This window comes from Etheostoma spectabile, chromosome 24 (assembly GCF_008692095.1).
Source record: "Etheostoma spectabile isolate EspeVRDwgs_2016 chromosome 24, UIUC_Espe_1.0, whole genome shotgun sequence".
Taxonomy (NCBI): Eukaryota; Metazoa; Chordata; class Actinopteri; order Perciformes; family Percidae; genus Etheostoma; species Etheostoma spectabile.
In genome coordinates, this window is record NC_045756.1 from 7,793,196 (window position 1) to 7,804,850 (window position 11,655).

At 43.1% G+C, this 11,655-nt stretch overlaps 1 protein-coding gene across 5 annotated transcripts in view; it reads left to right on the forward strand.

The window, feature by feature from the left end:
• Window positions 1–11,655, forward strand: part of als2b (alsin Rho guanine nucleotide exchange factor ALS2 b) — a 90,412-nt gene that overhangs the window by 69,518 nt on the left and 9,239 nt on the right. For all 5 annotated transcript variants that reach the window (XM_032506474.1, XM_032506476.1, XM_032506477.1 and 2 more), the window contains 12 exons: window positions 2,207–2,277; window positions 2,766–2,832; window positions 2,946–3,148; window positions 3,742–3,807; window positions 4,239–4,337; window positions 5,952–6,116; window positions 6,790–6,901; window positions 8,369–8,446; window positions 8,907–9,043; window positions 9,146–9,310; window positions 9,987–10,104; window positions 10,506–10,663. In XM_032506474.1, coding sequence (XP_032362365.1) covers window positions 2,207–2,277; window positions 2,766–2,832; window positions 2,946–3,148; window positions 3,742–3,807; window positions 4,239–4,337; window positions 5,952–6,116; window positions 6,790–6,901; window positions 8,369–8,446; window positions 8,907–9,043; window positions 9,146–9,310; window positions 9,987–10,104; window positions 10,506–10,663 — 1,439 coding nt within the window. The remainder of the gene's footprint in view (window positions 1–2,206; window positions 2,278–2,765; window positions 2,833–2,945; window positions 3,149–3,741; window positions 3,808–4,238; window positions 4,338–5,951; window positions 6,117–6,789; window positions 6,902–8,368; window positions 8,447–8,906; window positions 9,044–9,145; window positions 9,311–9,986; window positions 10,105–10,505; window positions 10,664–11,655) is intronic.

An 11,655-nucleotide genomic window follows, 5' to 3' on the forward strand; every position in this document is an offset into this window, starting at 1 on the left:
GTGGTAACAATGTAGGGTAATTACCCAATTGCCTGGAAAGTATCGAGTATTTTAAAATCTCGTCATTCAGTACCTAAGGAGTAAATCTCATGAGTCAGTGAGCCAATCAGCACGCAGCATGCTTCTACCAAGATCTAATAATGGCTGTGATTGGCTGTCTAACGTTACACGTCATAGAGACACTCAGGAAAAGCTCTACACAGAGACGCCTCTTGTAGCAGGAGATGAAAGATAAATGAAAAGATTTGTGCTGTAATGTGTAATGTTGTCATTTCTTTTTGTTTGATAAAATTAGTACCAATTGTTTAGGAACCGGTATCCAAGTCACGGTACTGGAATTGGTACTGGTATCGGAAAGCCTTAGTCTGGACTTCCTTTACTTCTTTTTTCCTTCCATTTTCTTTCCAATTCACTTCCTGTCTTTCTTTTCTTTTTTTCCACATTTTTCTCATATTTTTTCAACGATTTTGTTGTTTTTGTTGTTTCGGTTCTTGTCGCCTTTTTCAAGGTTTTTTTGGGGAAATCAGTAATCACTTACTACTTCACTTGTCACTACTTTCATTGAATTTGGGTGTTTTAGTCGATTTTATACAGTAGCATTTGATGTAAAAAAAATTATAAAAACAGAAGAAAAAGTGATAGATTTGGTGAAAAGTGACAAAACAACTGAGAAACAAAAGGGAGAGGGTTAAAGCCAACAAGCAGTGTGTTGTCTGTTGGCAGAACACTGAAAGCAGCATAAACTGAGAACCCTTTATCACCTGTTAATTTATCGCAGGTTATATCGTTCTCAAGATATTCAACAACGTTATCGCATATTTTCCTCATCTCGTTCAGCCCTATTTTGAGTCATTTTTGATTTCGATCAATTGTGAGCAACTTGCTTATAGCGAAGGTTGGAGATCACCTCCCGTTTTTGTACGTAAGGTCCGTACACATCTTAGGAATGTATTCTGGGCTCCCGCCAACCCGCAGGTGTCAAAATGAACTTTGGCCAGTAACTTTATAAAGTTACGTGCGGGTTCGGCCGGTGATGAATGAAGCAAATAATTCTGCGTCTGTTTGAATTGTCAGTTTGACTCGGTGTTGCCAGATTGGTCTGATTTCCGCCAACAATACTGGGGAGTTTTGTGTTTGTTTGCCTTTGAAACGTAATCTTTATCTGGCAACGCTGTCTTGTAGTTCTAGACTATTTTACGATCTAAGCGCACGGCAGGAAGCACCTGGCACAGGTGTGTTGAGGGCGTGTCCAAATCCACTTTTGCTAGTTTGAAGGCGGGAAATAAGTCCAAAAGGGCTGTACTTAGTGTCTTCATTAATCAGAGGTGTGTTCTGGGCGTAACATGCAATCAACCAATCAGAGGTCCTCTCCCATTCCCTTTAATAGCCAGGTGCGTTTGGACCTTGGCGCATTGTTATTATAAAGGAGGATTTGCACTGTAATATTTTTTATTTGTAATCTTTTGCATGTGTGTGTGCTGCTGCGCCGTCCTGTGTGTGTGTGTGTGTGTGTGTGTGTGTGTGTGTGTGTAACAAGCATAGTGTGTCCCTGTGTGTGTAACAAGCATAGTGTGTCCCTGTGTGTGTAACAAGCATAGTGTGCGCGCTTTGTGAATAAGCCTAGGAGCATTTTACTAATGTACTGTTACAACAACAATGAATGCTGCCTTATTGACTTTAGAGGTTTTTGTTGGTCAATGGTGCGATCACTTCCCGCTTCCTCAAGATAGCAATACGCCCTGAATGCACCTGAACACACCTTCCTGTAAGACCAGCATGCCCATGGGCACACAGGTGGGCGCAGGTGCATTTGCTATTTAAACGACGTGGGTGCTGGACGGTCTTAGAATAGCAAAGACACTTGCGTCGGGCGCGAGACAGGGCCCCTAATCCTACATTGCTACTCTGAAATGGAGAAGACTGAATTGTACGAAACAAACCAGAGGAGCTGAACTGAAAAGTTAGATGTGTGAAAAAACAACATTCGGCAAGTGGAAAATCTGATTTGGCTGGGAACTTTAAAATCAAAAAGTGAATTTAAAGCCCTGGGAATTATTCATAGCAACTCTGCTTGTGGTAGTACTATTAATGTTCAGATTTTTTCTTTCCCCGTTCTAAACACTCACCTTTCCTTTCTCTCCTCTCCCCTCTTCCCTCCTTGGTTCGCTTCCCTTCTCCGTGCGTGTCTCCCGCTCCCCTCCTCCAGTTCTCCACCCATCACGTCTTCCCCTTGGCCACTCTTTGGGTGGAGCCGATTCCAGAGGAGAACACTGGCCTGTAAGTCTGCTCCATCACATCACTCGCTGTGCTCCGACTATGTGTTTTCTTGTTGTCATGGAAACGGCACGTCTGGTCTTGGACAGCTGTCAAAATGCACTTGGCGTACGGCATTTTTTCAACTCCAAAAGACGCTCCGAGCTGCAGAAATAAAGTCGACAGTGACATTTAAAAAAGCAATCTGGACTTTTTTGAAAACATGGTTTACTCCACAGAATTATAAAGTGAAACAGATGCTCACATCTGGGGGAACTCACAGTAATGTTAAAACAAACCTCATAAAGTGACATTTTCATTCATAGGACCTATAAGTCTTGTTCAGATTCAATGCTGCGTTTTGTGCTGAAATAACAGTTAAAACAGTTTTTCACCCTCCCCTAATTTATAATGTATTTAGCTTTTGTAATTTCCTTCATTTCTCATTTTTCCATTCTGTACCTTATTTAAATCTTATCTTATTATTGTCCCATACTGATATGTGTGTGCAGATATGGGTTAAAGGTGATCACACCAGAGGAGACGTTCCACCTGCTGGCCTCCTCTGCCATGGAGAAGGTAAATCTTTTTAACCATTGACAAAACGCTCAAATTTTTTCCAAAAAAAATGAATTTTCTCTTGTTGCCGTGTCGTATCCTTCTTTAAAAGTGGGCTCGTATTGTGTTCTCAGGCCAAGTGGCTTCGCTCTATCAACCAGGCGGTGGAGCAAGCCTTAAGCGGAGCGGGACAGGACACTACGTCAGTTGACTCTGGATCGGGGCAAAAGCTAGAACCCCCCGTCTCCAGGACGGCCTCCTACACTTTCTATAAGGACGGACGGCTGAAAGAGGCAACGTACGAAGGCTGCTGGCTCGCCGGCAAGCCCAACGGCAGGTTGGACACACACGTCGGCATTTTAACCCCTACTGTTGTCTTCCCGTTGACCATGCAACTTTTAGATAGATAGATAGATAGATAGATAGATAGATAGATAGATAGATAGATAGATAGATAGATAGATAGATAGATAGATAGATAGAAAAACAATAAAATGAATTGTTTTTAAAAACACAATGAAGAGATTGAACACACAGCACTAATTGGGGCCTTTGCAGAGTTAAAAAAAAAAAGTTTATTACACAAACAACTTTTTTTTTAAGATTAATTTTGGGGGGGATTTTAGACCTGTATTTATATAGGACAGCTGGAGACATGAAAGGGGAGAGAGAGGGGGGGGATGACATGCAGCAAAGGGCCGCAGGTCAGAGGAGAACCTGCAGCCGCTGCGTCGAGGAGTACACCTCTACATATGGGCGCCTGCTCCACCAGGTGACCTAGAAATTTTATTTTTTATTTTACACAATGTGTTTTATTTGGAAACACACTAACTGCTCAACACCAGGGAGAGGGATTTCTAAACTGCACACACACACATAAATATATACATATACTGTGTGTAGTAATGATCAAGATGAATTGTTTTTCAGGGGAGTCTTAAAATGGCCTGATGGGAGAATATACACGGGCACCTTCAAGAACGGACTGGAAGATGGGTGAGTGCATGTAATCAGTGTACATTATCCTTATTTGCTGTGGTGGAGCATTCAGATCCTGTAGTTAAATACAAGTAATAATACAACACTGTCAATCTGTGAGTATCATCATGAAAATGTAGTTAAAGTATTATAAACTACATGTGTTTTGTGTGAAGAAATCTTAATTTGTAAAGTAACTAAAGCTGTCAGATGAATGTAGTGGAGTAAAAAGTAGAATATTTCTCTCTGAGATGTAGCAGAGTAGAAGTAGAAAGTGGCATGAAAAGAAAAGACTCAAGTAAAGTACAAGTACATCAACATTTGGTCTTAAGTACAGTACTGGAGTATGTACTTTGTTACATTCTACTGCTCCATTTCTTTTACAACAGTGGATCACTTTTATTCTTATATTTCATATCTGTCTCATTCTTCTTCATGTGTTTTTGTAGTTTTGGTGAATTTTGGGCTCCCAATAAGACGCTCAACAAAAGCGATCACTATCAAGGTCACTGGAAAGATGGCAAGATGCACGGCGTCGGGACGTACAGGCAAGTGTCTGGGAAAATAGCCAATTAAAAACTTTACTGTCCACGCTGTGGGACAAAGATGTGGACAGCTGCGTTTGTGCTTGTTTTTTCCGCTGACAGGCTCACATTAATATTCTAGGTGATCCGTACTCAAACTGCACCAACTATACATACTCCTCCAGCCTGACCTAATGTCTCCTGTAGTCAGGTAGCTTAGCAGTCTGAGCTAATGTCTCCTGTAGTCATTTAGCTTTACATCTGAGCTATATGTCTCCTGTAGTCAGGTAGCTTAAGTCTGAGCTAAATGTCTCCTGTAGTCAGGTAGCTTAGAAGTCTGAGCTAATGTCTCCTGTAGTCAGGTACTTAGAGTCTGAGCTAATGTCTCCTGTAGTCAGGTACTTCAATCTGAGCTGATGTGTCCGTAGTGTGGTAGCTTAGCAGTCTGACTATAATGTCTCCTGTAGTCAGGTCTTAGCAGTCTGAGCTAATCTCCTGTAGTCAGTAGCTTTGCAATCTGAGCTAATGTCTCCTGTAGTCAGGTAGCTAGCATCGATACTATGTCCTGTATGAGGTAGCTAAGCAGTCTGAGCTAATGTCTCCTGTAGTCAGGTAGCTTGCAGTCTGAGCTAATGTCTCCTTTAGTCAGGTAGCTTAGGAATTCTGAGCTAACGTCTCCTGTAGTCAGGTAGCTTAGCAGTCTGAGCTAATGTCTCCTGTGTCAGGTAGCTTAGCAATCTGAGCTAATGTGTCCTGTAGTGAGGTAGCTTAGCAGTCTGGCTAATGTCTCCTGTAGTCAGGTAGCTTAGCTTCTGAGCTAATGTCTCCTTGTACAGGTAGCTTTGCAATCTGACTAATGTCTCCTGTATCGTAGCTTAGCAATCTGAGCTAATGTTCCTGTAGTCGGTAGCTTAGCAGTCTAGCTAATGTCTCCTGTAGTCAGGTATGCTTTGCAATCTGAGCTAATGTGTCCTGTAGTCAGGTGTGTATTTGCAGTCTGAGCTAATGTCTCCGTAGTCAGGTAGCTTAGCAGTCGGAGCTAACGTCTCCTGTAGTCAGGTAGCTTAGCAGTCGGAGCTAACGTCTCCTGTAGTCAGGTAGCTTAGCAGTCTGAGCTAATGTCTCCTGTAGTCAGGTGTGTTATTTAGCAGTCTGTGATGCAGCAGAGCAGCAAACTGTAGCAGCTTGTAGTGTTTCTATCACAGAAACAGACTGTGGTCGAGCTCGCCGTCAGTCACTCGTATCGCCGTGGGCAAATTGGACAAAGACAGCGGCAGAGCAGAGCGAAGTCTCGGTGCCCAGAGCAGATGTAGTAATGTCTCTCACGAAACAATGTCTGATATTTTTTCATGAAATGAGCAGGTTTGACCACTAGACCAGAACACAGGAGCCTCTTCTTGTATTTACTTTCTTGCTCCCGCCCCCAGAAACATCCGACCGATAAGAGGAGTGGATTTTCTTGCGTAATTTGGATTTGGATTTTCCCAGGTGTGAGGTCAAAGGAAAATAGGGTCCAGGTTGAGAAAAAACTAAATTACCCCTAAATAGCATTTGGCAAGACCTTCTTGCCGTACACATTCCTGGTTGGCTTTTACTTGTCTATTAGAAGAGAATAACCATCCTCCCGTCTGTCTGCAGGTATGCCAGCGGTGAGGTTTACGATGGATTCTTCCAGGATAACATGCGACACGGCCACGGCGTGCTGCGCAGTGGCAAGCTCAACACCTCCTCCCCCAGCGTCTTCATTGGCCAGTGGCTGCAGGACAAGAAGACCGGCTACGGCGTCTTTGATGACATCACAAAGTACGCTCATTAACCCTCTGAGGTCGTTCAAGGGCATTTGCTTGAATTTTACCAAATCTTATTTGAATCACCTTTTTAAAAGGGTATTTTGAAATAACCAGATACTTTAATAATTTATACTGTTTATTGATCCCCAGTGGGGAAATTACACTCATACACATTTACACTCTGTTTTGTTAGTAATCACTACACACAGGCCTGCAATATACACACACATGCTCAAATGGATAGAAGTCAGAGTGGGGGGCGGGGCTGCCAGTGCTGGACCAGCACCCTGAGTGGTTGGGGGGTTGCTCAAGAGCACCTTGGCAGTGGCATCTCTCCAGCTACCAATCCACACTGCATACTTTGGTCTGTACGGGGACTTGATCCGGCAACCATCCGGTTCCCAACACAACTCCCCCAACGTTTTTTTTTCAATTTCTTTCTACGTTTTTTTCCCCCAACATTTTGTAGATTTTATCTCTGTGTGTATTCAACCTCACTTGCAATTTATTGATCAGTAGAAAATGTATTTGAAAATTACACTTCAACGTACTCATACCACAAGGTGCGGGCTGGGTCCGGATTGACTTGCAGTTTGGTCTGGGTGCAGGCCTTGGTCCGGACTTTGAGAAGCCCTTGTTTTAAAGTTGTCTCTGTAAGTGCGAGCTGTTTCTGTTTTTCTGTCCAGAGGGGAGAAGTACATGGGCATGTGGCAGGATCACCTGCGGCAGGGCACCGGGGTGGTCGTCACTCAGTTTGGCCTCTACTACGAAGGAGCCTTCAAAGATAACAAGATGATGGTGAGCACCTTCTCTCCTTTTTGATTGATGTCACATGTGTTGACGTCAATCAAGCTGTGACTGTGAAAGAATCAAAACATCCCCGCACACTTTGGACCACTCTTTTCCCTGAACAGCCCTCACAGGTATGCCCCATAGACGTAATTTACAGGGGGAATCGAGGGGGTTCAACTCCCCCTATAATCAAAATGGTCAGTGCAACCTAGTACATAAAACTAGTGCTGCAGCTATTAATTCTTTTAGTAATCGAGTATTCTACCGATAACTAGTAAACAGCAATAGTAAATCTATTTATTATTGCTGTTTGCTAAAAAAAGGAAATCTGTCTTTTGTATATATACAAAAGACAGATTTCCTTTAAAAAAAAAAGCAACATTATTTACAGCCAAATTCCAAAACCCTTAAAAAAACTTTTTGGTGGGGCAAAATCTTTTTCACCCCCTTTCCCTTCTTGCCTCTGGCTCTTTGCACTGGATTTGCAAAAGAGCTGTTCATTAAGCCAAAGCTAAATGGGACGGTTTAGCTACACTGTTCAGGGGGACACATCTTCAGAAGAGTGAGGAGAAAGCATACAGATCAAAAATCAATACAGCATCAGTGGCAATACAGTATCAATACACAAGCCCCAAGTATGAATCTGTGAAATGTGTTGGTCAGTTTGTCTGCTTGACAATCCCATTTTGCAGCATTAAATTGAAGTGATATGAACAGACAGAGAAGTGTACCTTTTTTAGATAAAACCAATTTTGACAAAGTTTCCTTTCGGGACATGATTTGAAATTAGGAAAAATTAGAAGTTGGAAAAAAATTCTCTCGCCTGTCCCTTCTCTCAGACCCCTCACTATTTTCACTGTCCCCCTTCCTTTGTATTGTGCGCTGTTAGTCTTGTGTCCATAGAAGTGTCAGCCCGTTGTGCGCTAGTAATAATCCTAAGTGTGGAAACACAGCGAGCCGTACGCTGTTAACAAAGCTTCGAGGTAAAGAATTTAGCTTCGAGGAGTTTTTTGGAATCGAGTTATTCAAGGAATTGTTCCAGCCCTGCACAAAACCTATTATAATTTCCTTTACATAAATACGGATGTTTGCACCATAAATTGTTGCAGGAAAATCCACCACTATTCCAATTATATGCTCAAAATTCCCACATTCCCACCATTAACTGGGGCATAAAATGTATCCAAACGCAGGAAATAAAGTGTTTGATGCATGCTCAGAGGCCCATTCTGAGCCGGAAAAATCCCTGCCTGATGTTTTTAAGCATACACACACTGTGCGTAAGGGTTCACAGTGTGTGTAGCTAATGTATGTGTAGGAACGGTTTTTATACTGTATATTGTCTCTTGGCAATGTCTATTGGCATTAGAAAAAGCTTCACTTCCCAGCTCCTAATCCCTGGTGTGTCGGAGAGGAAGTGAGGCGAGTCAGGATTAATGCAGGGACTGAAGGGAGGTATTTTCTGTCTTCCAGGGCACTGGGATCCTCCTGTCAGAGGACGACACCACGTACGAGGGGGAATTCTCTGACGACTGGACTCTCAACGGAAAGGTGACCAAGATGAACAATGTCGAAATATATCTTCAGCTATGAAAATGTGTCTTATTTATACAGAGCTTTTTGCAACGCTCAAAGACCCCTCTCATTCCTCCTGCTCTAGTGTTTCTTCCTCTAATTCCCCCTGCTCTGGCGTTTCCCCCCTCTCATTCTCCCTGCTCTGGCGTTTCCCCCTCTCATTCCCCCTGCTCTGGTGTTTCTTCTTCTCATTCCCCCTGCTTTGGCATTTCCCCCATCTCATTCTCCCTGCTCTGGTGTTTCCCCCTCTCAGCCACACAGAACAAAAGGGGAGGGACATCCGGCACCAGATGTCAGCCAAATATCCTGGAATTGTACATCTGTTGATCCAGGGGATAGTAAACTAAACTGTAAATAATGTAAATGTAGCCTGATTAGGTATGCTCAGAAGAAATGAATCGGTGTAGTTTAACGGGCGAATTGGCTGTCCCCTCAGGGCGTGCTTACCATGGCCAACGGTGATTACCTGGAGGGCTCCTTCAACGGCGAATGGGGCTCCGGCCTCAAAGTGGCGGGGTCCTACTTCAAACCACACCTTTTTTTGGACACCGACAAAGACAAGACCCGCGCTGTGTAAGCTCACATAATGTCTGAACTCTACAGAAAAAAGTGTTTTGCTCATAATGAATGTACAGGATTTGTCACACTCTGTATGCTGTGTGTGTAATGTGGCAGGAAGCTGGGGCGTCTGTGTGTGCGCGCGGAGGATAAGTGGAAGGCAGTGTTCGAGGAGTGTTGGAGGCAGCTGGGCTGTGAGGAGCCGGGCCGAGGAGAGAACGGGACGGCCTGGGAGAACATCGCTGTGGCCCTCACCACCAACCGACGACACATCCAGGACAGGTATACACACACACACACACACACACACACAAACACACACACAGAGGGAAGGTTTGAGGGAAGTGTTTTAGATCCGGTCTGCCTGCCACAAATCATTTTTTTTACTTCGCAGGAAAAATCGGGACCTGGCAAAGGCATTAATAGAAACTATGCAAAAATAACATTAGTCTCGTTTCATCTAACAGGTCATTTATGATCATCAGATGAAAAATTGCACAGTTTTAGAAACATTAAAAAGTTACATATAGTAACTTTAAGGGCCCTGTCATGGTCCAAACATGCCTGGCTTTTAAAGGGAATGGGAGATTACCTCTGATCCGATCTGCATGTTACACCCAGAACACACCTCTAATGAACACACTAAGTACAACCCTTTTGAACCATGCGCCCGGCGCACCAACCTTTTTTTCGCCGTCAAATTAGCAAAAGTGGATTTGGACACGCCCTAAACGCACCTGCGTTAGGCGCTTCACACCGTGTGCTTAGATCGTTAAAATAGGGCCCTATGTCTGTTGTTTGTTCTTTATGTGAAACTTCTTGTGCTGCTGTCTTGGCCAGGGCTCCCTTGTAAAATACATTCTGAATCTAAATGGGAATATTCCTGGGAAAATACAAAACAAAAGTTAAATAAATAAATAACAGAAGTTAATTTTGTAATGTTGTGCGTGTGTCCCAGTCCGGAGACGTTGTCACTAAGCCACAGCAGAACCCTGGAGAGCCTGGAGGTCATCCCGCAGCACGTAGGCGTGATCACCATGGAGAGATATCACACCGTCCGCCTCTACCTCGTCAAGGTAAATCAGGATTTATCCTTCCATGGTCAGAAATCTGTAGCAGGAAAGGTTAACCCTCTCCTTGATTTCATGTTGTTTATGGAGAAGGAGAACCTGGAAAATGAATTGGGGAAAATTCCGAAGGATGTTCCTTATTTTTTAGCCGGTTGTCCATTACCTTCCTCTTTCTTTACATTGCGGCACCGGAAGAATCATGAATATGATGTTTGCCCCTATTAGCCCACCAATCAAAAGACAATGAACGGATATCATAACAATCAAAACGGCTTCTCAAAAACTCACATGTCACATCATCAGTATACATGTTTTACTGATGACTTACTGTCAAACAAACCTGCTGACAAAACCAGCGGTGAACACCGAAATTATATTGGGCTGCTAAAAAAATAATAATCTTCTAGGCATGTGACACCCCCCTCCACCCACTGGGCCGGCTTTTGGAGACCCTGGTGGCGGTCTACAGGATGACCTACGTTGGAGTCGGAGCCAACCGCCGGCTGCTGCCTCAGGCTGTCAGTGAGATCAAGTCGTACCTCAACCGCATCTTCCAGATCGTCAGGTAGTTCAGTACAGCTGCCTACTGTCCGTGGTTTCTTTTAGGGTACTCGGGGGTCTCAAGAATTAAAAAAGTCTTAAATTAAAGGTTTTAAAAAATAAGGCCTTAAAGGGTAACTATAGATATAGTATTAGGGAACCACTAAAGTCTATATAACAGACTTCAGATACAGTATTAGGGGAGCACTAAGGTCTATATAAAAGAGACTTCAAACAGTAATTATGGGACGCACTAAGTCTATATAACAGACTTCAGATACAGTATTAGGGGACCACTAGAGTCTAATAAACGACTTCAACCAGTATTGGGGACCACTAGGTCTATATAAAAGACTTCAGATACAGTATTAGGGCCCCAAGGTCGATATAAAAAGACTTCAGATACAGTATTAGGGGAGCACGGTCTATATAAAAGACTTCAGATACAGTATTAGGGACCACTAGTGTCTATATAAAAGAGACTTCAGATCCAGTATTAGGGACCACTAAGGTCTATATAAAAGAGACTTCAGATACAGTATTAGGGGACCACTAGGTCTATATAAAGAGACTTCGATACATGTTAGGGACCACTAAGGTCTATATAAAGACTTCAGATACAGTATTAGGGGCCCACTAAGGTCTATAAAAGAGACTTCAATACGTATTAGGGGACCACTAAGGTCTATATAAAAGAGACTTCAGATACAGTATGGGGACCCCTCGGTCCTATATAAAAGAGACTTCAGATACAGTATTAGGGGACCCCTAAGGTCTATATAAAAGCATCCAAAGAGCACCATGTCATGGCACCTTTAAACACCCGGTTCCCACACCGTGGTAATCCACTGTGATAATCATTATATTTTAAATGAAAACAGTAATTGTTATCGTCAACATTTTTATCGTGGTTTATGGTTACACCAGTAATCATTTAATCCCTAAAAAATTAGTTGACTCTATACACGCTAAAAGTATAGTTTTTTTTAAATGGAGTCTGGTGGGTTCAGCCCTAGG